Raw genomic sequence first — 26,607 nt, 5'->3', positions numbered from 1 at the left:
ATTCATATCTTATTCATCTTAGGGAAATAAGAGCTAATCATAGTGCTTGTGTCTGTAAAAGCAGTCTGAGCTTTGTCTTCCTGAGTTTACTGCTTTATGACGAGTCACAGACGTGCACTTATTTAGCATGCACGCCTCATTCCCAGCTGCTTGCTGCCTCTGCAGTTATGGTGCGAAATCAAAGGAAAAGGAACTTGACACACGCAGCTGAAGCTTTTTTCGGTTACTCAAAAGTTCTGAACATCTGAAGGCAGCACTGCTGCTGCCTCTGCATATCACAGCTGGAGGGCAAAGTATGTCGTCCTCTGTGTGTGTGTGTGTGTGTGTGTGTGTGTGTGTGTGTGTGTGTGTGTGTGTGTGTGTGTGTGTATGCACAGAAAGTGTGATTGGTATTCCAGTCCATATTTCTAACATCCTTTTTTTTTATCCTTTGAAAAGCCAGTTTCCCAATATACTTCACTGAGTTTCAGCCATTATTTCTCCTTATTCACCAAATATAATTTGTCCTCTGTCTCTCAGGTTCTACATTCAAGCCTCTGAATCCAGTAAAAAGATTAGATAAGAGCAGGAAGAGGAACAGGAGGACCACCATCATGGGTATTCCCAACCAGGTCCAAAAAGAACTCGGTACATCCACACTATCTTCCTTACTAAACCAGTAGTCATCGTGTATCTGTGGTAGTTAACATGGTATTGACAGTGATCTGCCATCTTCCCAGCATTGAACAGAAGCTCAACCTTCCAGCAGCTTTCTACCCAGCCCCCTAATCACGATGGACAGCTCAAAAACAGCCAGTCAGGTGTTGTTATCATTCCTACGGTGGATGGAGGGACTCCGGTCGCGAACAAGGAGGGGGCGAGGGTGCACCTTTCGGAGCTGGAGGTAAAGGATTCTCCAAAAAGAATAAATTCATCCCAAAATATTTTAACATCCATTACAGAGTTTATCACTCTCACTCCTACACAGGCATCCAGAGATGAACAGTTGCTGAGGAAGCACCTCCAGGCAATGTACCAAGACGAGCAGCCCTTCACTCAACAGGGCTTTGGCTCCCATCTCTGCCCATCAAATCTGAGACCCAAATCCCTTGCAGTACCTAGCATGATGACATCCTCCTTCTCTCCTTCAACGTTGTTTAGCTTCCTCCAAGAACCCCAGGTAGGTTACTGAAATGGCTTTCAAATTTTTATATATTACCTTATGTCTGGTCCTATCATGACATCCATTCATCCATTATCTGTAGCCGCTTATCCTCATCAGGGTCACGGTGGGGCTGGAGCCTATCATGATGTTTAGCTCTGAAATTCTTATTTCTGTTTTTTTTCTAGGGCCCAGTGATGTCCATATCTCCTCAGGCCACCTACTTGTCTACAATCATCCCTAATGCGGTCTTGCCAGCCTCGGTTGAAGTAATCGAGATTGACCGTGGAAGCAGTCGGGCACGTGGCGGGAGTGTAAACCATGGCGGTAGTGTCCGTACTATAAGCAAAAACAGCCTGGCATCTAGAGACTCATCAGTCAGTCCTTTGTTGTCCAGAAGATCGGATGGTGATGGTTCCCAGACTGACAATTCCCACGACTCCACACTGATGCCCACATCAGTTTCAGAGTCGAACTGGAGCGAGTCTTCAAAGACCATTATTTCAAACTCCTCCCCTGTGTCTTCTAAGGGTAGCACACGTAGCAGGAATTCACAGAGAGTGCGTCTAAATGGGCAAGAAAACCAGACACAGCGGTCAAATGGGGACCAAGACCACGTCAGTCTCCGTATCTCAGTTAGCATGGTTAGCAGCCCAAGCTGTAAAAGTGAAAGTGTTGTTTCAGGTCAAGGATCTGAGTCTGGTGTTGCAGCGTCAGTGGCTGCTGGGGAGGATGCAAAGACCAAACAGAATTTCACTCGTAATCTATCGGTTATGAAGACCAAGCAACCCCCGGCACCTCCACGGAGAACAAACTCTCTGCATAGTAATAAGATCATGAGCATCACCAGAGATCTGGTGGAGAGTAAAGATCTCAATGACTCTGTCACGGTTGCAAATGCTGCAGAAAATATTGTAGCAAAGGATGAAATAAATTCAGTTACTGCAGATACCAGTAAGATTTCCACTGCTGTACCAAACTCCACTGGGTCCAGCTCTCTAGAGGCTTCCTCCAGTCTTTTGAGCCCCACTCAGGCCTCTCCAACTGAAGCAGGAGGAGCAACAGAATCCAGCATTTCCTCTCCACAGAAAACTCCCTCAGAAGGGGGTAAATTTGAACGGACCATGTCTCCTTCCAGTGGCTACTCCAGTCAGAGTGGCACCCCAACACTTTCCCCAAAAGGGATCTCCCCAACCTCCCCTGACAAACACAAGAAGAAACCAGTCAAACCAGAGAGATCAGTGTCTCGGGCCTCATCCTCAGCAGCTTCTCCTTCCTCCTCTCTTACCTCTCTATCATCCGGTACATCTGAGCCTGTAAATCCAGATGTTTCCACATGTAACCCCAGTGTGCCTCCACAGGGATATCCACTCATTGTTGCTGAAAAAGAACTCACTCCAAATAACAATTCTTCAACTTTGAGTGTGGAAATCAGAGAACTGTTGAATATCCCACCTCCTCCCAAAGTCAAAGCACCGTGTCCTCCTCCACCAGAGACCTGGGTTCATAGCAGACACTCCTTTGAGCTCTTGTGTGGTCCTTGCTCTAATGTCAGCAAAGTATCCCAGAAACCAGCACAGATGCAGGAGAGCACAGTTAAACAAGCAGGAAACCAGACTGAAGCCAGCAAGGAGATGCAAGTTTTAGATGAAACACAGTCAGCTGTAGACAAGTCTGTCTTAGAATTGTCAGAAAGCAAAGCAAAGCCAGAGACATTGCTAGCAACAGGTCCTGAAGTTAATCGCAAGGAGCTGGAGAATGGGGAATTTCCAGGTACCAAACACGAGAGGACAGAAACAAGAGCAGATATTCAGGAACAAGAGCAGAGGAGTAGCACCGTAGTGAAGGCCGCCAAGAGTCAAGAAACAACTCCAAAGAAAGACCCCCCTCCTGTCATGAAGAAACCCATGTCAATACTGCTGCACAGAGAGGAATTGGTGTCAACAGAGTCCTCAATGGATAGACAGGAAAAGAAAATGAACAGCAGTGACACAACAAACGTTAATTTACCTGTAGAGAACCATACAGTCTCCCCACAGCATGATGTTATAGTTTTAGTCGATAAGAGCGAGACTGAGATGGACAAAGGTGAGGTCACATCCATGCAGATGCTTTCTGCAGAAGTCCCCAAAATTGGTAAGACCTCGCCACCACCTACCCCTCCCCCGGCATACCACCCTACACCTCCTCTGTCAAGAAAGACCCCTCCGTCATCGGTATCTACGCACCCAGATGAATTGCAGAGGGTACAGGAGGAGATCCAAGTTGCAGAGGCTTGCTGGCCACCTCCTCCGCCTCCTCTTGAAGGGGACTCTGTCTTTGAAGGAGGAGACGAGGTTGACTTTCCTCCACCTCCTCCACCCTTTGTGACAGAGAGTGTTCCGAATGACATGGACAGTTATGTCACAGAGCTGGATCTCACAAAAACACCCACGGAGGAAGTCCGAGAGACTGTCAAGGATGTAAGTGAAGCTGGGACATCTGTACATGAACAGATTCCAGACTTGCTCAGTGCTCTTAAACAAACAGTACCTGAGAGCAAACCAGAGGTTGTCGTGCAAGTTTCAAAAGTTAACAACGATGATGACAGTTCTTGCAGACCAGTGCAAAGATTTGTATCTGTTTCAGAACCATCTCCACCAGTGGAGGCACCTCCTTTGACACCTGTTACAAGAGCAGAGAACCCAGTATCAGTTTCTGCCTTAGTTCCTTCCAGCAGCTTCCTGAAGCGAGACTCTATGAAAATTGAAGATCAGCCTCCCGTAGAGTCTCTCGTCAGTGTCCAACCCCCAGTAACTGTCCCAGTAGCACCTCCTTTACCAGCAGAGAATTTAACTCATGGGGTTAATTTCCGAAGGCAGCCCAGTGGAGCAAATCGAGACGCCAAGAGCAAGGAGCTCCTTTCCCGCCACAAAAGTGCACCCATTCCCAAAGAGGATGCTAACATACCTCTTGTCACCCCCTCCCTGCTTCAGATGGTTCGTCTCAGATCAGTCAACATGACTGAAGATGAGTTGAAAGCTCCACCGGAGGACAACTCAACAAACCAGGGTGCTTCAATACAGGAGAATTGCCCAGTCTCAATTCCAGGCTCGCAAAACACTCCACAGAAGCCCATACGCAAGTCACTGTCACTAAAATCTCCCCCTCAGACAGTAAAAACATCCTCTGTGACACTGAACACTCCTTCCATGCGCTTACAGGAAGCCATACGTATGAAAACCGCAGCCATGTCTTCAAGAGATGGTCTTCCATCCCGGCTGGGTGTGAGATCATCCGCTTACAGCGGTGTCGGTGAACAAGGCCCTTTGTCCCTGAAATCCCCTGAAGGATGGGACATGCACAAGTCCCCAGCCTCTACCGCCAGCTTTATCTTCTCCAGGAGCACAAAAAAGGTCGTCATAGAGACTACGGCCGCTTCCTCCCCTGAAGCTCAAGCAAATCTGAAGCAAAGCTTGACGGCAGAACTCATGCAGGTGTCTGACCAATCAAAGACCGCCGCTTTCTCCAATGGTGGGTTGAAGTTTGACAAAGTTCCTCCACCAGTAGCGAAGAAACCAGCCCACGGTAGCATCAGTCCTTCACAGAATCGTCCTGCTTGTCCAGCAAAGATGGACTTCAGTGTTGACGGAAACGGAGTACAACATATGAGTGGAATAACACCTCCTGAGACAACAAGTAAGAGCACCGACATTGTTTGTAAGAGTAATTTGACTTTGTGAAAGGCATGATGAGCTCCCGCTGCTTTCATCAGTGTATTTTAACATGCTGCTGCTGAGTGTGTAAATTCATTAAGGCTGATTCAGTGCTGGCATAAATCAATAGCTAGCGCCCCGCTGTCTTGTCATGAGAAAGCAGAATGCAAATTCTAGCATTACCATGATCTTGAACGACTATGCAGTTTAACATTGCCTTAAAGAGCATATTTTCTGCTCTCCATGGCAACCAGAGAAAAAAGTGCACACACAGGTCCTCTTTCCACGCAAACATGATACAAATGCTGCTTGGCTTCAGTCAAATACGCAAGCATGTGCTTCAGTCAGCCATAACTTGAAGCTCATGATCATGTCTCAGGAACTAAATTAGATCAGGACAGAATACTCATTACATGTGTTCCTGTAACTGTATTATGTTGATGCTATAACGTCTAACCCTCCCCTCATCTTTTTTGCTTCAGCTACAAGAGTGACAGCGGACACAATTGAAACACTGTTTTGAAAGTAGTGTCGTGGTGATGAACTAAGGACCGTGCCAGAGAAACACGCAAAGACTACAAGCACGTACAAGGACAACTCACAGCAAGGACTGATGTGACTGAGAGTCGTGTAACTCATCTATCAGAGTGTTGTTTGTGTTAAGTCTTCTCCAAAAGCCTTAGCCTGTAATGGCCTTTCTACATATTTATGCAAAAAAACAAAAAAAAGTGTCACTCCCAATTTCTTATAATAGCTTTATTCTGGAGTATTTTTCTAAGCTATAGTTTATCTCTTCTTAAATGCCCCCTCAGGATAAAATGGTGTACATTGGCTGAACTGTAAATATTTGGCTTGTGCGAGATCGCCACCCAGAGGTAGAATTAGGTCACTGCAGCTCAACACATTTCTGTACAGGTTTGCTGTCAGTCTTTTTTTCCCTGTTGTAATATAAAACATGCGTCTCATTGGGTCCATCCACAATAGGACAAATCAGTATTTTATTGTTTTCTTTGCTTAAAGATCAGAGGAAAAACAAATTGTCACACCCAGTTTCAGTCCTGCTTTTCACTGTGTAGATATATCAGAAATTGTATTTGAGAAAAAGGGATGCTGCATACTCACAAAGAGATTTTAAGGGCAGAGGCACTTTTGTAAAGCTACAGGTGATAAAACCATTAAGACTTAACACAGAGAAGCGTAACTGCGACTGCTAAAATATCAGTTAGATGCTTCTACGTAATCCGCACAATCTTCTTCTTGGGTTTCGTAAACGTCAGCCCAACACATTCTGAGAAATGTTTTAGGAAAACAGTAACACTAGTTATCCTATTTATTTATGTGTGGTTGTTTCCACTAGTAGCACTGTTGGTCACCTTTTTCCTACCAAATCTGAAATATTTAAGCCTCTGTGTCCTCTGAAAACCACTTTTAGGGCTGTGGATGTGACGATTGGCCCTGGATGATTGATACACTGGAGTAGACTTAGCGTGAGGTCACTGTTTTTATGAAATGTTCTGTATCTTAAAACTTTGGCCCAAGCTTCTTTTTTTTTTTGGTGGAAAATCCAGCTCATCACTATTTGCACAAAATGCTTTTCCCCCAGCAAAATCATTGGTGAGTGAATTATATCGACTCTTCATAATGGGTCAAAAAATTGACATCTTGATGATTATAAGAATTATGTACAGTTATTACTTCTATAAATAAAATTTAAGTGTATTAAAAATGTGGCTCCTTGCTTTATTTTAAAGGATTACTGTGCACATGTATTTCTCACATCTATCACAAATGTATTTCTGCAGACCACAATACAGCCAGCGTTTATTTCATATTAGAGATGCATGATTTGATATATGACAGTTAATATCCAGATATTGATTTTTGTACAACACAACCGCCCCACGTCTTACAGTACAGGACATATTGATTTTTTTTAACATACATCTGATGTCTGAAACCCATAAAACCATTCTTATTCATAATTAGGTTTGGCAGATTGGTCTTTGCCCTGACATTTACTATGAAGTCAATCAACACAGTGCAATTTTAATGTAGAAAACTTCTGAAACATCAAGTCCCTTTTTGAAAACCTGAGATTCCTTATCAGCTACTTCCGGGAACAACCAACATTCAAGAAAGTTATCTTTTATTAACTGAGTAGCAGTATGTTTTACATAAACACATTGTATTTGTATATTTAACTGTGTGTTAGGAACACCAAACAACCCCCGGTAAATAAAAAAAGAGACAGTAATGAATCATCGGTTGATTAGTTACATATTTGTTGTACAAGCTCTTATTTTCCTAACAAAGTCAAAGCAAGGTAACAGAATAAATCTAAGCCGATCCAAAGCATTCGAGACTTTTGGCATCATTGCCTCATCAACATCCAGATGAAGTATGACCGTCGGTTGGCATGGTGATTCGCTGATGATAGTATTGTTGTTGTAGTAATGTGGCCGACAGGAGCAGCAGCTTTCGGTGGTGAATTGAACGTGTGCCTAACTGATGTTGCCTCCTTTGAGTGTCTTACATGTGATCTGTCCTAGTTTGGTCATCAGATGTCTGTCTTTCCACTGAGCTACACACTCGTCCGACATCTTTAGGTCGACCTGGGGAGACAGAAAAACAGTTGAACGCCATTACGGAAAAATACAGACTAAAATGCAGAGAGTAACAAACAACCTGACTGACACGTACCTGTAGTTTCTCCCACACCTTCTTCTTTGGGTTGAGTTTGTCGTCTGGCTTGCCTGTCTCATATCCCTCGACAAAGACCTGTTCTCCTGGCGAGGAGCCCTCTGGTGGATCCAGAGGCTCCACCCGCCTGGGATCCCCTTCACTAGAAATCAACCAGGAAATTTAATTTTCTTTTAGAAATGAAGCTGATGGATTTGCCGTGTGTGTAAAAACAGAAACATCACTCACATAGAGGCGCATAGTAGCATGGCTTGAGACTCGATTCCACGCATCTTCTGGGGTTTCAGATTGCACAGCACCAACACCATCCTGTCCTGTAAGTCCTCCTGTGAAATGTAGGCGACCAGCCCGCTAACTACCGTCCTCGGCTCCGGCTCTCCCACATCGATCTTCTCCAGGTACAGCGAATCGGCATCTGGATGCTGAGAGACAGCGGCGCTCAAATACAGGTGGATCATCTCGACACACATCATCTGAAGAAACGCTACTGATCAGCTGATCAGGCATGAAGTAAAGTTCTTGACGTCCTACCTTCTCCACGCCGATGACCTTGCCCACCCTGATGTCTAGTCTGGAGGGGACCAGCTCATTGTCCTCTCCTCCTGCACCTCCTCCTCCTCCTGTCTTGGCACCCTTTGCTGCTTCTGATCACACAAACACAGAACATGAAGCCAGCTGACATCCTCTTTTAAACAGGACTAGTCAAACATCTGTGCAAAAGGGAAGACACGGTGAGGGTAAAACACTGACTCGTCTTTGAGGCGCTGGGGTAGGCAGAGTTGGACAGTTTGCGAAGCTCAGGTGACTCAAACTTCTTTCTGATTGGCTCCAGTAGTTGGTTTAGTGCTGCCTCCACTGAGGCCTTCAGGTCTCCTGGATGGACGGCCTGACAAGGTGAAAGATTACTGATGGTTAGACCAAAGCACAAAGAGAAAATTACACGTTTAACCCGGTTTAAAAAGGCTCATATATACAAGAGTATCTGTATTTTACCTCCTCTGCAAAGTCCTTCTCCACCTCCTCAAACACAGTGTAGATTTTGTCTCCACCCCACTTTGGGTCTCTTTTGATGCAGAACTCTGAAACACAATGATCCAAATGATCATTTTATATTCTTTATAAAAAAAAAAGATGTAAAAAGTCTGAATCCAGAACAACAAGAGCACATTTAAAGAGAGTTTTCTACCTCCACGCAGAGGGAAGAGGACATATTTGACAAAGGAGAGGACTCCGTTGTTCTCGATGTTGCCTGGCTCGCAGAAAGCCTTCTTCAGCTTCTTCTTCACGTCTTCTTTGGAGTCCAGTAGATCAATCTTTGACTCCTGCAGCCAAAAGAGAGAATGTTACGGCTGACCACAAGCATTAGAAGAAAATGCTTGCTTTTTTTTTTTTTTGCTTTTTTTTTTTTTTAACAATGACGTACTTCTTCTGAGGAGCTCATCTTGGCTCCTGTCAGTCCTGGTACCATCGGGTTCATCAGATGGGCGCGTTTGGCATAGCCAAGAGAAGGCAGGTACTGGAGACAAATGAAAGGCTACAGTTACCACTGCTGTGACATTTGTAGCTCATCGTTTTTAATCGATCATCATAATTTGTTGTTCGAACAATGAACAAACTCACAGGTACACAACGAAAATGAAAGAAAAGAGCTATGGTAAGACAGAGAGTGAAGGGTTGAAATAAATGTGCAGGAGGAGGATGGTACCTTCTCTGCCAGGGTGAAAATCTTCCTCTGGTCAACTCCTCCAAACTGAGCATCCACCTTGAGGTACTCCTCATCCAGAGCCTGAAGACAAAGATCAAGATATCAATCACCATATGTGGACATTTTGCTGTAATTACTGCAGTTCATTTTAAATCACTGCGATTATGGCGAGTAATCTTACACCACTCCTTAGTAGGAGTGTGATAAGTCTTTTTTAAAGATATTTTTGAGCTTTATTTGACAGATACAGCAGAAAGGTGACAGCAAAGTAGAGAGAGAAGGGATGACATGCAGCAAAAGGGCCACAGGTCATAATCGAACCCTGAGCCGCTGCAGCAAGGACTAAGCCTTTGTGATAAGTCTGACAGTTAGTACTCCATCTAGAGCAGTGTTACCTGCAGTCCGGGGTAGAGGAGACCACTCAGCAGCGGATGCTCCACCTGCTTCACGACCTCAGCTCCGGCCTTCTTAGCATCGTGCTCCGTCACCATGGAGGACAGACGGTACACATCCAGAGTGTACTCTCTGACAAACATGACAATACAGACCTTAAACATTAGATACAGGTACATAACAAGCACAGGCTGCAGCTACAGAGTTAATAAATGCAGCTGACCTGCTGAGCTGGTAGTCGGTTCCTTTGACAAACTTGAGTTTATCCAGAGGTACACCGATGCTCTCCAGCATGGCCTTGATGACCTGCTCGTAGTACTTCACCCTGAGCTCCAGCAGCTCCCAGGGGGCCTTCATGTTGTCAAGGTAAGCATGCAAGTCTGCAAACAGAATAGTGACCTGAGGAAAAGAAGAAGAAGAAGTTTCTGGTAAGCAGATCAAATTAGCAACAGACAAGACCCTCAGTGACATCTTCCCACCTCACATCCGGCCTTCAGGAAGTCTGCTATCTTGGACATCGGGACAAAATAAGCTACGTGGGGTTTGCCAGTGGTCGCTGTGCCCCAGTACACCTTCAGCTCTCTCTCCTGAAGAACCTGCTTCAGCTTCTCTTCTCCCAGGACCTCCTGAAACACACGCATCCAAGAGGTTCATGAGACTGAGCTTCAAGTGGGACTTCAGTCACTGCAGTATGTGTTTATTTGTGTGTCTCACCTGGAGGTTCCTGGTGATGAGGTCTAACTTTTCATCTGGACTTAGCTGATCTGCCATGCTGCCTTCAGGGCCTTCTGAATGAGAGAATAGTGTAAGCATTGTTATGAATTAATGGCAGCAGTTTTGTTTTATTTTTGTCCTTGAACAGCATTTACATCCGTTAAAACGTGTTCAGTTTAATGTTGCCTGAGGCCACCGACAAGGTTATACCGCCGTTATCAGAACTGACTTGGCTGTTACCTAATAAATAAATAGTCTACTATCACTGATGAGTCTAATTTATGACAGAAAGAAAAAGAAATATAACTTCACAGCTCGGTAAACAAACATAGGAAATAACCAACGATCACAGCATGCTGTGTATCCACATAAAGATGAGCCTCCAAACATAAAATAAATACAAATAACCTACAAGAAACGAGCTTTGGCCACATTCAACATTTAATCCATCCATAAGGCCTTTACCATCACAAAGGATTCAGTTGCCATAATAATAATAATAATAATAATAATAATAATAATAATAATACATTTTATTTCATAGGCGCCTTTCTGTCACCCAAGGACACCTTACAATAAATAAAAGTGGACAGCAAATAACAGAAACAAACAAAACATAAAAGTATCAAATTACAAGAATACAACAATTAAAAACAGGTTAAAACAGGACAATGCAATTGAATCAGATGAAAAGGGCGATTTTAAACAGTGCAGACCTGAATTGTGAGTCTGTATTAGTATGTCCGTCTTTATACTAATATTATAATATTAATATAAATGGAGCTTTGCTGTATTTTTTCCCCATCAAATAAAATCCTGGCCACACTTAAGCGTGTTTAAGCCAAACCAAAGTTATCTTTGGATGAACAACAAGTGAATCTTCCCCTTTATCATCGGTTCATCTTGTGATTGCTTCAACAATATAAACACAACAGGTCAAAAATATTGAATATGGTATGACTTTAATTATGGATAATCCTCCAACAGACTCACTTCACCTCTGTCATACTTTGAAATAATAAAATGATCATAATCGTTGACATTTAATCAAAGTATAAACCATCTATCAGAGCGTGTCGTTTATTTACAGCCAGCCACAGAGGAAGGTAACCCTGACTTGAATTTCTCCACATGTCAGACACCATCCAGTCAGTCCAGCTCAGCTTTAACGAAGATGAATGAATAAACAAACCGGCTGGAGGCTAAGTTAGCCAGCTAGCAGCACAAACCATGTGCGGCTGACGTTTCCTCGCTCCGGCGACGTTTTCGGCTGAAAGCAGCGACACGTCCAGCGGCTGTGTCTTTAGTTTGTGTGAAAGCAGTAACACTGTTTCAAAATCATAATGTGCAACACACAGACTGACCTCAAACACCTGTCGTCGTCTTCTTCTTCACGGTGAGAAAAGCCGGCTGGGTTGGACCTGTCAGTGTTGCATCAGCGTAAGCGTCAGCTCTGCGATCGACTCACAGGGGAGAGCAGTCGAGTGCAGAGCTAAGGATTAAGGCAGGGGACTCAAATATTAACAAGTTTTCTGCTTAATTATTGTCACTTATATCACATGAGACGTACAGTGGACACAACAAACAATATATATTTTAATTATTCACTGCCTGTCACTGCCTACTGTCTTCACAGATCTATTATCCATGTTTTCAGAATCAGAAATACTTTATTAATCCCCGCAGGGAAATTGTTTTTGTTACAGCAGCTCCCAAATGGTAAGTGAAACAAAACTTTAACACTATACACCTATACGATATCCTATTTTAACACTATATACACATGTATAAATAACAGTTAAATAAAACCAGTAACCAGGGGGAAAAATTCCAAGGGCCCACGACTCACAGGGGCCCCAAAAAATAGGTAAACACCAATATAAATTTATTAAACCATCATCATTGAGTGTATATATTTCAAATATAATATTGAAATAATTATCTCTTTGTTTTTATTTTTTTTGGTCAGTAAAAGTTAAATAAAAATGGCCTTTAGCACATTTTTACGGTGGCTAAGTTAAATAAAAATGGCCTTTAGCACATTTTTACGGTGGCTTTTACAGTAATCTCGCATCAAATAGTGACCTGCACTGCATACTGTATGCAGACTTGCATGCATGTACAAATCACCAGCAGTAAATATTGTGCTAGTACTAGTATTGAACTACTAACAACTATGCAATATGTAAATCTAAAACCTTATAAAGAATTTAGTCTTTGAGATACTGTACAGAGAATACACTGATTGTTTAAAGTGCAGTATGCATGTGTGGAAGATTTCACTTATGTATTGCACAAGCCAGTTCGATAGCTACTGGACTTGACTTGGAGTGTCTGATATTTTGAGGGAGGAGCTGTAGAGACTGATGCTCACAGGTAGGAAAGACTTCCCGTGTCTCTCTCTGGCTGAAGGTTCTCCTGAGTCTGTCCAGCACATCATGGATTGGGTGGGAGACATTGTCTAAAATAATAATAACTACATAATTTATTTATTTATTTATTTATTTAAAAGATTTGAAATAACTTCAGAATTTCTGTATTAAAATGTGATTTCTTGAGGAATATTGTGTTGTAATACATTTAATTGCAACACTCACTCAATAAGGTACTCTAGCTACATTTTCTACATCTTCTACAGCCTAATTTGATGTACATAGTTTTTATATCTCTATTTCTTATTTCTGTAAAAAAATGTATTTCTATTTTCACTTTTTGTAGTTTTCTATTTCTATCTATCTGTCTATCTGTCTATCTATCTATCTATCTATCTATCTATCTATCTATCTATCTATCTACTTGACATTGGGTCCTTTTAAAAGAGAGATGAGACAAGATGAGCAGGTTACAATGCAGCAACCACCTTAGTTAATATATATTACTGTCGTAAGTCCCTAATATGTCTCCCAAATTTTATGAAATTATGTGCAATTAACTGACACACAGTGAACTTGGGACTTTGGACCCATGAAAGTCCACGGTCTTGCATGTTTTGCCTTGCCTCTCATGCTTTTGCAAAAAATATATATCTATTTTTCACCCTCCTTACTTTTCCTAACAAATGTTTTCTTTTACTCTTATGTAAATGATCCTTTTATGTCCTTTCCAACTTTGAGGCTGATTCCCTTCTCCTATATTACATTTCTGTCTCCCTCAGAAAACCTTTGACTTTCTCTGAAATCAGTGTGTTACTACTGAATTGTTACACTATTATAGGACATGTTTCACTAGTAAAGAGAGGCAATGAGTGTGTAATTACAGCACTGACAGCACTGTTCATTCTGGGGACATCCCTGATAATGGAGCAACACTGATTGGGTTCAAATCCATGTTTTATTCAGTCAGTGAAGCCTTTTTTTTTAAAGCCTAAATCACGATTAGACTGTTGTCATTGTCCACCCGGGGTCGGGGCATTGTTTGTTTACAGGTTTTAGAGAGTCAAAGGTCAGGCTCCAGCCGGGGGAGCACCGGCAGGATGAGGTTCCCAAACGAGGAGTCCTGAGTGATGAAGAAGCCGGACGAGTGGACGTGAGCGTGCTGCAGGGCGGCCTTCTGCTGGGCGGCGATGTGCTGCTGCTCCGCGCTGTCTCTCACCTCCTTCAGGCTGGGTCTGGACGACAGAGGGATGTTAGCTCCGGGGCTCTGCATCAGCCGCCTCTTCTCTTTGTCCAGCTCCGCCAGGATGGCCACCCGCGTCTTGTTCTGAAAGCCTGGTCCTGGAGGGTTAGCAGCCATGTCAAGCCAGCGGAGTTAGCGGAGAGAAACAAAGGCCACACAAGTCCATGAAGCAGATAAAAGGTGCTTTTTTTTTACGTTATGTGCTTTATCCAGCGAACGGTCGGTGTAGTTTCTTTGTGGTTGTGACAAGACATGAAGCCAGAAATAGCTTTTAAGTTCGCCGCTTCACGCTCGCTGCTGCTGCTAATAGGACGTAAACACTTCCGGCGTGAGTGTTCCTCTTTCAAAATAAAAGCACATCTTGTGTCTTGTGGTGTGGGTATGAATGTGTGGATGTGTATTTATGTGTTTTTCTGCTATAAAAGTATTGTTAAAAATACAAATGAGACCACAGAGAGAGTTATATTATATGATATTGTTATAATGCATTAGCTGATGGTGATGCAAATAAACAAACAAAACACACTTTTATGTGAATTATGTTAAAGAGCAGTATAGCATTCATAAAATGTGATGTGATGACAAAGATACAACAAAGGGGCTTTAAAAAAGTGTCATGATTTTAAAATATCATAAAACCAAATCAATAGTTAGTAGTTAAATATTTGTCACACATTTACTGCAACTTCAACCTTTTACCTGAGGAATATTTTGTGACACTAGATGGCAGTAGTTTACCATGAATGATGATGATGAAGCGTGCTAGACTTTGTAAACTCTGTAATAACCAACAGTTTCCACATCTTGCTGTATCATGATAAAGATGTTGGCAAAGCTGACATCCATCTCCTCTCACCTCCTGCATGAGACTGTGGGCTCCTTCAGCAACAGACTGTCACAGCTCTTAGATTCTTTAACACCAGCATGACTTTTTTTTTCTATAGATTTATTATTTATGAGTAATATCTTATCCACCTTTTGTATATGGGCCCAATGCTATATTATATTTGCAGATCTTTTTAACTTCTATACATTATCTTGAACCACTTTATTTAAAATAGTTATTGTTGCTGATCTCACAACTCCAGAGGACAATTTCAGATGTTTTGATAACCCTATATAAGAAGCTATATTATATACATATAGCTATACTATACAAGAATATACTAAAATATCATCTCTTGAATAGATGTTGGATTGTGGCTACTCTACATGATGCATATGTGTACATTAAACATCTCCTCCTCATGTTTTTGTTAGAATTAGCTATAACTAGTGTTATATATAGTCAAGAAATGTTGACAACTCATTTACAGTACACTTATCAATTAGTATTTATTAACAATATCTTTTGCAATCTCAACTTTTTTCTTAAATAAACTACAGTACAGTGTACATGGGTTCATTTCACTTCCGACCACAAATATCAAAGATATTTACAGGTTTACATACAATATATACATATGAACAGGAGGCATGTATACAAGGCTTCTGTGTGTCCTTGTGGGATTAAAGCTCACACGTTTGGCTACAGCCTCAAAGAGTTATGAGCGAAGTTCATTGACAGAAAACACTAACAAAATAAAACAGGGTGAGATTTACAGGATGTACAATTATTACAGGCTTGGTGTGAATGGCACCTTGTTGGTATGTACAGTATTTATAAAGGTACTTGGGAGAAACAGACAAACAGAAAACAAAAGAAATATAAACATTTTCACATCAACAACCCAGTTGTCAGAGACAACGCGTCAAAGATGTAACAGTATGTATAACATATTACACTATATGTACACATTCCACATCAAAAGATATGAAATGTTAATTCACACTTTCATGGCAGGGATTGAGACGATCTAATATCATTCTGGTTGTAACACACACACACAAAAACATACAAACATCCTCAATGAAGGGAGACAACTTCAATCCTTCACTCGTACATCTTCCAATCTTCTTTTTTTTTCACAATTATGTGCTTCCCTTTTTAAATGCATATATATCAAAGACAGCAGTAATGGCAACATGCATTAAAAGGCGTGTGAATGTTTTAAAATTTGACTGATGCCCCGTTTTCCTCATTTTGACACTTCTGATTCAGTTGGAAACTTAGAGGCCTTAAATAGATTTAAATACTGCAAAGACGCATGACTTTTCAGCAAACATGAACTCAGAAAAAAGTAAAAATCAAACTAATAAATATTTAAATAATGACGTCACTAAATTAGTACCGGCTTTAGTCACGGTTTCCCTCAGTGTGATGGAAATCAAAGCAAGAGGAAAGAAGCACTTCCTGCCTTCAGTAGCTGTCCTGCAAATAAAATAATGAGAGCTATGTAAATTTTCTTGGGTTAACACTGCAGTTATGGGTACAAACTAACTGCTTTTACTGTTGTAGTGGTTTCAATACTATGGTGGGGACCTAAAGGAGCCCTTCAAAGTAAAGCTGTTACTGTTCCAATATCACATTATTATCAAAATAAGATGGGAATGAGATGGAACCACACTGAAACAAACTGGCTGACTTGCTTAAGTAAACTATGTTATTCATTCTAAAAAAAAAAAAATACAAAATACATTTAAGTGTTCAAAATACACACCAAGTTGGTGACTCAAGAGCATGTGACTGACAGTCAGTTGGTCAGTTTTGAATTCATTCCCCAAAATCAGGGCTCAAATTAAGGCGTATAACTGTTTGTTCAAGTCTCTCACAATGTTCACGTCTCAGAAGTATCAAATCATCAACCATCAATGTTCAATGTGTTCTGTACAAGCATGGAAACTGTTCAGTGCCAGCAAGTAGCACCCATAATGGCAATCACAAGAAAACATGCCTCCGTCACATTTGATGGTTCTGTGCAATTTCAACTGAGAGAACAAGACCAGCCTTTAAAAAAAATAAATAAATTGCGCAATAGTGTGTTGTACAAAAAGTAAGGCTTTTGAGAGCTGACTGAACAAAAGAATTGATTTGAATTTCATGCTGGGAAAAATGTTTTACAGTCAAGTCTTGTAAATGTGGAACAGCAGCAGTGAGGTCGGACAAGGCAGTGTCTGTACGATCCAACAGGCCCAGGTCCATTGGTCCCGCCCAGTGCAAAATACCAGTCAATCGCCCGACTGGTCTGTGGGTCTCTAAAATGTGCTAGACTATGTTGGCCAGTTCTGTTGAGTCGGTTTCTGAATCTGCCTCATTGTCCCTGTGAAAGAATAAAGAGTGTTTTCAGTTGGAGATTTGCTTCACGGACACAAACACACACAGCAAGTCAAAAAGGTATTCAATCCACCGCCTTACCTCTGCTCCTGTAACAGTTTGCGGTTGCCTTGCCTCCTCTCCTCATCGATTGGATACGAGTACAATATGAGCAGTCCAATTATGATGAGAATTACTGGGGCGACGGAGACCAATATTTTTAACGTTAAATCCACCGCCGCTGGTTGAGAGCAGCCTCTGCTGATGTAGCCTGCAAAACTAAAAAAAGAGGAAACATAATTATAAAACTGAAGCCAGAAATACATACAGTATTTATGTACTGCAGAGAAGTGATGTTGAAGCGTAGATCTACTTTGGTATTCCATGATCGTGATGTGAGGGCACCAAATCGCTGATCAAACACTGCTGTAAAGTCAGTCATGGGATGTTACACTACAGCCTTACTGTACTTAATCTAATAAAAGCACAAGAAATTCCTCGCTTTGATGTGGGATTTGGGTGCTAGGAGATTTGATTTAGCCTCATTAAGCCCTTTTTATGTTTTGTTTTATTGAGTCCCAGAGCGGTGGATAAAAACTGAATGAAACACTGTTTTTGAGTGACTTACACTATAGGTTATGTGTGTGTTTTAAATGAATACTCACTCTAAACTGAGAGTGGAGATGCCAAGGGAGACTCCAGAGGCGAACTTGGTGAAGAAGACGTAGAAGGAGTAGAAGAGAGCCTCGTGGCCGGTGGAGTTGGGGTTCTGCACTTGGAAGTCATCGACAACATCAGGCAGCATAGACCTGAAAAATACAAAAAGTTAGAGTTATGTTTGTTTTTATATGACATATTTATGTTGTGTGGATGTTGCTCATAAGACAGGAAAAGAAGAGTGAGCATGAGTCGTACCAGGGCAACAGGAAGGCTGCAGCCACTCCAACTCCAGCAGCGAAGGAGACGATGTAGGTGACAATCAGGTTACTCTTCAGACACACCACCAGGATCATGAAGGGAACCACAGACTGGAAAGAGCAGAACACATTAGACCACTAAAGCACACTAGATCCGCTGTCATTTAGAGATTTACTTCCCAAAACAAGTCTGTTAATGGCACCAGAGCTATTTTTACTATAACTCCTAGAGTTAATTCCTGTCAATCTTACAGGTTAATATGCTTTAGAAGTGGTGCTTGGACATGAATGTGGGACTTACCAAGGTTCCAGCGCAGACCGCAGTCTTTTTCCCAAAGCGAGTCAGAAACCACTGCCAGAAAGGGATGGCCAGAGTAGCGGCGAGCTGAGAGGGGAAAAGAAACATTCAAAGTCTGGTTAACCAGCGGTCTAGTTTCGTTTAGACACACACACAGACAAAACAGAAAGAGTGCCCATAAATTCCCCACAAAAAGACCCCTCTATTACAGGTTAACATGTTTTCACAGAAGCAACAAGTGGGGGAGCCTCTGTTTAAATGTTACACAACAGTAAAGACACATGACATTAGACACACAGTCTCAAAATGTTTCAGTCTCTGTTTGGATTTGACGGCCGGTGCAGTAAAAATGCACATTTGATCTCTCGTATCAGCCAAACACAACACTAACAATGGAAGACAATATGGTTCCTACAGCTCTTCCCAAAACAAATTTGAGCTCAATGCGTTGCGGACCTCCACTTGGGTCATCCTATGACTCTACGGGGATCGCTTAGATCAGTTTAGCCTCTGACCCCTGCATGTTTGACTAAGGTAAAGATAACACAAAGCCGTGGCGCAACAATATTTCCACCTTTTCTCATGATACAAGTGAGATGCTCAGCTTAGAGACAAACCACCCACACATCGGCTCTGCCTCGCTGCACAGTCATGTGTGTAACAATGACAATGGTCTGCGGTTTCAGAGGCTCTTTTATGTGGTAACGAGTGTGAATTCTACATTTCCTTCCCATTTGCATTTTTCATTTTGTGGCATGTCAGCAATATGTGAGCGACTCATTCTCAGTTTCTGTGTCAGACACACACTTCTGCTCTTTGACCTTTGTCATCAGAAATCGAATTATCATCAATTAATATGGCTTTATCCTCTAAAAGCACCTCATAAAGCAACTGTCTGTCAAAGGAGACTAAGCAGTACAACATGACTGTTCACATTAGCAAAAATAGTAAACACAAGTCTCTTTTTGTTTGCTGCAATCACTCCCCCTGTTGCACTTACACAACGTTTCAGTACATTTGATGTCTCAATCCATTAACTCTGTGTCACAAGTCTTTATATGACGCCTGTTAGTTTGATTTGTTTAACTCCTCTTTGTTCTAAAATGATCTGAGCTTCCAGGATTAGTCTGACATCTCCTCAGATTACTTCAGGTGAGGATTAGGATCGCTTAGTGCTTCATGAGGAGTAGCTTCTCTGAAGCCCCTAAAAAGTAATTTGACTAAATAAATGTACTTTACCAAAGAAGGTCAATGCCTTGGCTCTGTAATCCTTTCCATAAAGTAAAGGATCAAAGCGTGTAATCTTTTCAGCCTCGCTAACCTGTACTTTCTCACCATGTACAGTTGTGCTGTGCGTGCTACAGAAGGAAAATCTATGGATTAATTGGGTTTAATGCCCGTCAGAATCTGAGGTGATTATTTGATATAAAGGAGCTCTTTTTTTTTTTCCAGAGAGAGGTCAAGAGTGATAGATGAAAGGAAAATAAGACGTGGCTCGTTTACTGTCTGTGGGAATGGCATGGCATTCAGACAGAGTGGACACACATCATGGTAACAGGCAGCTAAAAGACACTGCCTTCTAACCAAGTACAGAGCAGCCTTGTAATTGAAGACAATTTATGCGTTCGCCCTGGGAGGGAAGCTTTTGTCTGCACTCCAATGGCGTAACTTTTTCACACAAATGTCCTGCTAGGGGTTTTATACGCTGATGTAAATGTGGTCATTGCCATGGGAACACTGCACCGATCTGTCTGCGTGTCTGAAAATGCCACCTGTGTGTCTGTTTATGTTCAGTACCACTCACCATGATGACCAGCAGAATATTCTGGAAGTCATTTCTGAAGCCCAGTGTGGAGCTGCAGAACAGGGCAAAGTTTCCTTCCAGGAGCTGTGGAACGAAGCACAGACACTCAGTCAGTTTTTGCTGCCTAAACACACACCTTGTAGGTGCCAAGTACACTGTGTCCGGGAGCGCATACCAGTGAGAAACTCAGCATTTAATAACATAACTGATTGAAATCAGTCACCAAAAAACAAACCTAGGGCAAAGACTTTGGTGACTCACACAGTAAAGTTGTGTTTGTGTCTCTATACGCACCATGAAAGCTAGTGAGGTAAAGAGGAAAACCATGACCAGTTTGGCATACGGTCCATGCCCCATCACCAGCTTAATCCCTTGGAAGAAAGACATGGGCTCTGACCTGGGACGACAAGATTCTGGAAAAAAAAAAAAAAGAAAGAATAAACAAAGATGCTAAATCTACATCCTCATTTTACTGCAATGTTGTTTTCAGTTCATATTACAGGAAGAGAGGCCTTCCAGCCTTGTCGTTTACTGGACTTTTATTAGTTCTTTCTCTGGTCACAAGGTTTCTAATTAAACCTAAACCCTGTGTGCTCTCACACAGCCCATCAGCCCACAGTCATGCCATAGCTTACAGCTGTAACTGTGCATTTCCATTGGACTAGAGCGGAAACGTCACATTATAGTGTTCATGCGCATCCAATCAGGATGTTGAACCCGAGCAACTGATAACAAACATCTCAACTCTAATTCGCCCCTTATTTCAGAGATTCCCCCCTCATTTGGGCTTTGAATGAAAGTCAAAATGAATTAATTAAAGGAGTCAATGGCTTCAAAATGAAAAGGATGGAGCCAACTTGATTGAGAGATTGATGCCTTACCTTTTTGCTCTCTCACACCGAAGAACAGAACAATAGCGCAGAGCACATAAATCAGGCAGATGACTCCAGAAGAAATCATGTAGGCCGTTTTCTGTAAAGGTAGGAACAAGAGAGGAAGAGGACAGTTAGCAAACACTGTTTGTGTCAGCTCAAGCACCTCTCATTGGTTCTTGCTGTTTGAACAGGAAAGGTGTTATTATGACCAATTACTCGAACATGTCACTAATGAGCCTGTTTACCGTGTGCTCAAGGGAAATGACAGGCTCTGAGTCATTGGACCAGACAGATTTTGAGGAGTTGTTCAGTTCTGCCACAAGGTCACCGGGTCCTGGGACGCAGGGAGCATTGGCCATACCCACGATCTGCCCCTGAATGGCTGTACCCAGAACAGTGCCCAGAACTTCCACCGTCATCCCTAAATAGAGGGAAACATGGGAGACGGTTAGTCATAGAGAAGGTAAAGGTCTCTTCTGTCAGGAGATTTATTTAGAAAACAATAATATTACATGCAGACTATGATATACTCACTGTATGCAGTGGCTGAGTCTCTTTCTTTCTGCTCTGAGCTGATGAACATGGTGAGGGCAGAGTATGGCACATGGAAGCACTGATTTGCAAAGAAAAAGAGGAGTAAGGTGAGAAAAATGAATGCAGATCTTTCAGTTATGGTCAAATAAGTCAACAAGAAACATTACTTTATATTGAGCTATCATTTTAATTCATAATAAGGGGGGACTGATGGTGTGTGTACAATGTCACTGAAATGTTTGATTTCCCCAATATGGGAAGTCAGAGTTGTCCCTGTGAGTGTGTGTGTGTGTTTGTGTGCACAAATGTGGTACTCACAGTTTGAAGGGTCTGGAAGATGCAGTAGAAGAAAAGGTACCAGATCACTTTGCCGTCCTCAAAGGGAGGAACGTACCATATGAGGAAATAAGAAAGCACAGCCAGAGGGGTCGAGAGCAGGATCCTTCAGAGAGGGACGAGAAGAGACAACAACAACAACAACAACATCAGTGGATGAACACGTGAGTCCCCTCGAGTGTGAAACACTCTCACATTCATTAAACAATTACCAGTCTTTATGGTGCAAGAGGCCGTTCATTACATAACAAACTGTGGCCATTCAAGAGTGGCTTTCATTCAGTTTGTGCGAAATTTCCTTCATTAATGGAGACAGTGATCCTTGAAAAAAAAAGATGGCAAGTACGGCTGAATAGCACTGGGGAATGTTGCCAAACAACACATGCTCCTGTTTTTTCATGCACAGACGACTGATTTCACACCTCCTGTTACATAAAAATGCTCAACTGTATTCATGTGAAAAAAATGTTCCAGGTCATTTCAGTTTTCTAAACACATCCATGCCACCCTGAACTCCTCCTCCTCTTCCACCATGTGAGTAACATCCCGTAAACTCGCTCCATGAAGTCATTTTAAGGGGTTGTGCAGAAATAGTGCTCCACTGGTCACTTCCTTCTTCCTATGGGCTGATCAACACAGTTCTCCAATCACACAAGTGACCACACCTTTCTAAACACGAGGCTGGCTTGTGGAACAGGAAGAAGCCCGAGCATCCTGCTTCCTCCATGGGAACTGTTAATCCTGTAATTACGTATGCCAGTTCATCCTTATCAGACAGGATATGAAGTCATAAATGTATCATAAAGGACCACAAGCAACAGCATGCCATTGTTATAGACATAATTTAATTATACAACCCCTTCCGATGGCATGGACTCATATCCAGTAAAGATTTGAAGATTAAAACAGTGTGAGCTTTACAGAGAAAAACGTCCAGAGGAGTGGCTCTTGGCAGACTCTCACCAGCATGTGACGTATAAACTGCACACTTTACTATGTGAGAGTGATTAAGGAGTGGTGTGCAAGTTAAGCAGGTATATTATTTAGATAGTGCACATAGGGATGGATTCTTTTGAAGCTCATTTCCTCTGTGCCAAATAAGACCAACACCTAGTCAATTAGACTTAATTCAAACAGGGCAACTCTTAAACTGTGCTTGCAGACCTGCAGTGACCCTGTAGGCCATATAAGTAACTACCCCCCCTCACTGGAATCATATTTAAATGTCCTCTGAAATAGCAGTGCTGACTATGGAGGGCTGATTTTATCTCAGCGAGTTCACCAAGTCTGCTGAGTATCAGCTGTGAGGACTTGTTTCATGGGCTCACAGGAAATATGGAAATTCTTTCTTTTAGCAGTCATCATTGGGATGGGTGGGTAAACTCATCTGCAATACATTTTAAAAAAGAATGAAAATTAAGCCAAGAATCTAGTTTTTAAAAGGTCTTGACTTCATGTTGTCAAGCTTGTGCAGCAACACAATGTAAAAACGAATATATGCTTTAGGAGGAATGTGAGGATGTAAATCTATTAGTGGTGAGGTATAAACAGCCACACCTTTCACAAACTTGACTGAAATTCATATCAGGAAAGACAGACAAACTCTGGACCTTAACAGTTAAGAGTCCAAAGAAATTAATTTGAATGCATATTCAGGGATTACTCCAGTGGCTCTGAAGCAACAGTCACTCTTTCTATCACTACTCCGCAACTTGAACTGTAGTAACCCTGCAGATTCCTCAGATAGTCTTTAAAAATTCTCCATAACTGATGGCTGACATGCCATTGGCTCATCTATGTGGTGTGTTGTGGGCTGGACCAATGGGAGGCGAGCCTGACTGGCTCTTACCCTCCCCCACTTCCTAAACACAGAGCTTTTAAGATGGAGCAGCTCACGCCGCCCCTCAGCTGCTGCTGCTGCTTCTTCCTCCTGAACTTAATGTGACTGAACGTGCCAGTCATTCCACAATCCTTCCTTCCTCCCACATCCACCCCCTAAACGTCCACACCCCATCTCTGACAATACACGGACAAGATACATCTCGCTTTGCACGGGGCAGCCCAGAGCATGACCCATTTTTCAGATTCAAACCTGGGCATGTCGGTGACGGCTGAAATTTACAATAATGACACACTAACCTTTCACATCCTGTGGCACAACGTCACAACTGCTTCAATGTTGCAAAATCTGTTTTATTTCCAGATAAAACCTCCATCTTAACTCACAGAAGGAAGAAGCCATCGCAGTACACCTGCCATGGTTTGCCATCATGACCAAAGAGGCACATTTCTGACAGTTATTGGGGAACTAACCGGCCAGCTGAACAGGACGATCATTCTTTTGTATTCCTAATTAATTATGCAGCTGTTGTACACCCAAGGGAGCATTAACGCAGGAAACTGCAGTGGAGACCACATGAGACCTTAATGATTGGGCTTATGTGCCATTTGTGGACCAAGCTACCGAATTTCTGAAGCAATCATGCAACCATGGGAGTAAACAGTCAGCTCCAGCATCTCCCTGTGGTGCTCATTAAATGAGCTGCCAAGACCCTCTGAGACGTTTACCTTGTCTTGTGAAAGTCAAACACTAGCTTTGTCACCTACTAGGTTCTGCATGTCCCCAAAATACTGAAGGGACCAGTAGCTCTAAAATATCTTCGGTGATGACAGGAGCCACAGCTATAACCAAGTGACACCCTACACCTTTCCTTCTCTCACATAACCGTGTCAACTAAACCCGTTAGACATAAGTGGGGTTCCAGGAGGGTTTGCAATCTTTGTAACAATGCACAATCGTGCAACGTTCATGAGCAGACTACTAACTCATTTGAGATTAGAGTCATGTAGGTTGCTCGCATTGTGAGGCGGAGATGTGGGGGAGGGGAGATATAGCGGCTAAAAAGAAAAGGGGTCAGTAACCTTTCCTTGAAAAAGGCCTGAAGCAGCATAGACCTCGCAGCCCATCAGTCTGAGCTGCCACACACAGATGAAAATGCAGGGCAACATTTCATTTTTAATTTTGCATCACGCGATGCTGCTCATGATGAGGGGATGTCACAGAGCGAGGCCAAAGTGCTGTGTTCAAACAGCATCAAAATACTAGGTGTTATTTTGATTTTTAAAATCTCATTTGTACAAATCAAATAGCTTAAAATGAGCTCTGTCGTATCCACAAGCATAGAGATTTAAGCATCTTCTTAAAAAAAGGTTTGTGAACTTGCTGAAAGGTGCAGAGCCGCTAGCAGGCAGGAGTTATATTTGTCAGTGCCATGCCAAAAGCCATGCTGTGGGAAATTTGCAAGACTAGCAACTGCAAAAACTTGCCTCATTTGTTCAGTGCCTTAGTGCCTTTGCATTTTAGCTTTAGTGGTCCAGCCTGGATCATTATACAGTTTTCTCTTTTATGGCTGTAGGCATACCAGAATGCCGCAAGGCGTGTGTGTGAAGGAACAGTGAGGGAAGGAGCTTCAGTAGACATATGGACTCGGGGGCAATGAGGAAGTAGTGAATGTGAAATTACTTCTCCGCATTTAACCCATATTGTTGGAACACACAGATCGCCCCTACTGATGGTAACTCCTCTTGCAGAACAAAGCCCCGCCTCCAAACATAAACACATGTACAGTATATGTTGTAAAACTTCCACTCACAGCTCTGACTCACAGAGGCTGACAGCAGCGCCCCCATTAAGCAATCCCAAAAGCAAATATGTGACAAGTGCCTCAGTGACATAACAGTGCTTTATCAACAAGCTAATGGGCAGAGACACAAACATTGCAGCTGGAGGAGGATGCTCGAGAGGAAAACCAACCCGGTCCAAAAAAAAGCAAACTCTGGTTGTCTTGAATCACACTGCAGCCAGTTAGGATTTGAACCTACCAGGGCAGCATTCGTCCAAAACGCGTCCACGGGCTTCGGGAGACCAGAAAGCCCACCGTGGGGTCCGTTATGGCATCCCACGCTCGGCCCACAAACAAGATGATAGAAGCATAGAAGGGATCCAGCTGCCAAAGAAGATGACACACAAATATTAGCACAACTGTGGCCGTAAAAAGTCTAAATTGTGAATACATTTCTTGTTGTGTTTCCTAATAAATGTTGAAGCCTGAATTTCAGACGAGAAGAAAGAAATGTGATAAGCAATCTGCTACACAGTGTGTGGTTGCATGGTGAAGACATTAAGTTGTTAGATCAAGCTGTCAGCAGATAGTCACAGACAGCACGACATTAAAGTGAGTAGTTATCTGCTTGTTTAAATCAATAGTGAAAAGGCCACACTTAGCAGGTTTCAAGTCAAATAGTGAAGTTGCCATTTGGCAGTTCAGCCTGTTTGCTGTTCATCTAGCGCTGTGCAGGAGGAGACAGCCCTGACTAGAAGCCAGGCGCAATGAATGCTCGACTCCTGACTGTACAATCAGCGCCATGCTGTGTCAGCCAAATGACTCTTAATCAACTATCTTGGTAGCTGGACAAAGCTAAACCCCTGGGAAGCGGTTGACTTACACGGTATTTTGGCCTTAACCATCAGATTAGTGTCAGAGCCAATTAAAGCGAGCCCCACCTCGCTGTGCTACTATCGTACCCCCTCCCCGACATTTTTCAGTACAAGCCCGTGTAAGCCTTTTAATACAGTGTAGCCCCATCATGGAGTCCACAATGGAAACAACAGGGAAACTTTTTCCAC

General features: G+C 42.5%; 4 protein-coding genes across 10 annotated transcripts in view; 1 reads left to right on the top strand and 3 right to left on the bottom strand.

Moving 5' to 3' along the window:
• nhsl3 (NHS like 3) overlaps positions 1 to 6,768 on the top strand; it is a 37,025-nt gene extending 30,257 nt beyond the window's left edge. For all 5 annotated transcript variants that reach the window (XM_010732715.3, XM_019275450.2, XM_027286504.1 and 2 more), the window contains 5 exons: positions 520 to 627; positions 720 to 883; positions 968 to 1,159; positions 1,330 to 4,819; positions 5,319 to 6,768. In XM_010732715.3, coding sequence (XP_010731017.2) covers positions 520 to 627; positions 720 to 883; positions 968 to 1,159; positions 1,330 to 4,819; positions 5,319 to 5,359 — 3,995 coding nt within the window. In that variant the 3' untranslated portion in view covers positions 5,360 to 6,768. The remainder of the gene's footprint in view (positions 1 to 519; positions 628 to 719; positions 884 to 967; positions 1,160 to 1,329; positions 4,820 to 5,318) is intronic.
• On the bottom strand, positions 6,764 to 11,827 carry yars1 (tyrosyl-tRNA synthetase 1). Of its 2 annotated transcripts, none has more exons than XM_019275453.2 (14): positions 11,713 to 11,827; positions 10,349 to 10,422; positions 10,114 to 10,260; positions 9,858 to 10,033; positions 9,637 to 9,766; positions 9,242 to 9,322; positions 8,960 to 9,052; positions 8,723 to 8,858; positions 8,530 to 8,615; positions 8,287 to 8,422; positions 8,068 to 8,180; positions 7,765 to 7,958; positions 7,537 to 7,678; positions 6,764 to 7,448 (listed from the first exon to the last, which is right to left on the bottom strand). In XM_019275453.2, the coding sequence occupies exons 2-14, from the start codon at positions 10,403 to 10,405 to the stop codon at positions 7,338 to 7,340; spliced, it is 1,602 nt and encodes a 533-aa protein (XP_019130998.1). In that variant the 5' UTR covers positions 10,406 to 10,422; positions 11,713 to 11,827; the 3' UTR covers positions 6,764 to 7,337. The 2 variants fall into 2 exon arrangements, with proteins under 2 accessions (XP_019130998.1, XP_027142306.1); XM_027286505.1 differs by having other exon boundaries at positions 10,349 to 10,419; positions 11,713 to 11,811.
• A 1,760-nt stretch (positions 11,828 to 13,587) lies between these two features.
• On the bottom strand, positions 13,588 to 14,386 carry LOC104920438 (SOSS complex subunit C). The gene has a single exon (XM_010732701.3). The coding sequence runs from the start codon at positions 14,078 to 14,080 to the stop codon at positions 13,784 to 13,786; it is 297 nt and encodes a 98-aa protein (XP_010731003.1). The 5' UTR covers positions 14,081 to 14,386; the 3' UTR covers positions 13,588 to 13,783.
• Positions 14,387 to 15,272: 886 nt separating this feature from the next.
• Positions 15,273 to 26,607, bottom strand: part of mfsd2ab (MFSD2 lysolipid transporter A, lysophospholipid b) — a 14,827-nt gene continuing 3,492 nt past the window's right edge. For both annotated transcript variants that reach the window (XM_010732702.3, XM_027286832.1), the window contains exons 3-14: positions 25,803 to 25,927; positions 21,903 to 22,026; positions 21,585 to 21,663; positions 21,296 to 21,471; positions 21,057 to 21,147; positions 20,470 to 20,588; positions 20,176 to 20,259; positions 18,375 to 18,458; positions 18,072 to 18,184; positions 17,822 to 17,965; positions 17,259 to 17,435; positions 15,273 to 17,163 (exon numbers count right to left, since the gene is read on the bottom strand). In XM_010732702.3, coding sequence (XP_010731004.1) covers positions 17,109 to 17,163; positions 17,259 to 17,435; positions 17,822 to 17,965; positions 18,072 to 18,184; positions 18,375 to 18,458; positions 20,176 to 20,259; positions 20,470 to 20,588; positions 21,057 to 21,147; positions 21,296 to 21,471; positions 21,585 to 21,663; positions 21,903 to 22,026; positions 25,803 to 25,927 — 1,371 coding nt within the window. In that variant the 3' untranslated portion in view covers positions 15,273 to 17,108. The remainder of the gene's footprint in view (positions 17,164 to 17,258; positions 17,436 to 17,821; positions 17,966 to 18,071; positions 18,185 to 18,374; positions 18,459 to 20,175; positions 20,260 to 20,469; positions 20,589 to 21,056; positions 21,148 to 21,295; positions 21,472 to 21,584; positions 21,664 to 21,902; positions 22,027 to 25,802; positions 25,928 to 26,607) is intronic.

The sequence above is a fragment of the Larimichthys crocea genome, chromosome XIII (genome assembly GCF_000972845.2).
Source record: "Larimichthys crocea isolate SSNF chromosome XIII, L_crocea_2.0, whole genome shotgun sequence".
Taxonomy (NCBI): domain Eukaryota; kingdom Metazoa; phylum Chordata; class Actinopteri; family Sciaenidae; genus Larimichthys; species Larimichthys crocea.
Note: the sequence above shows the minus strand (reverse complement) of the source record. Positions and strands in the feature narration are given on the sequence as shown.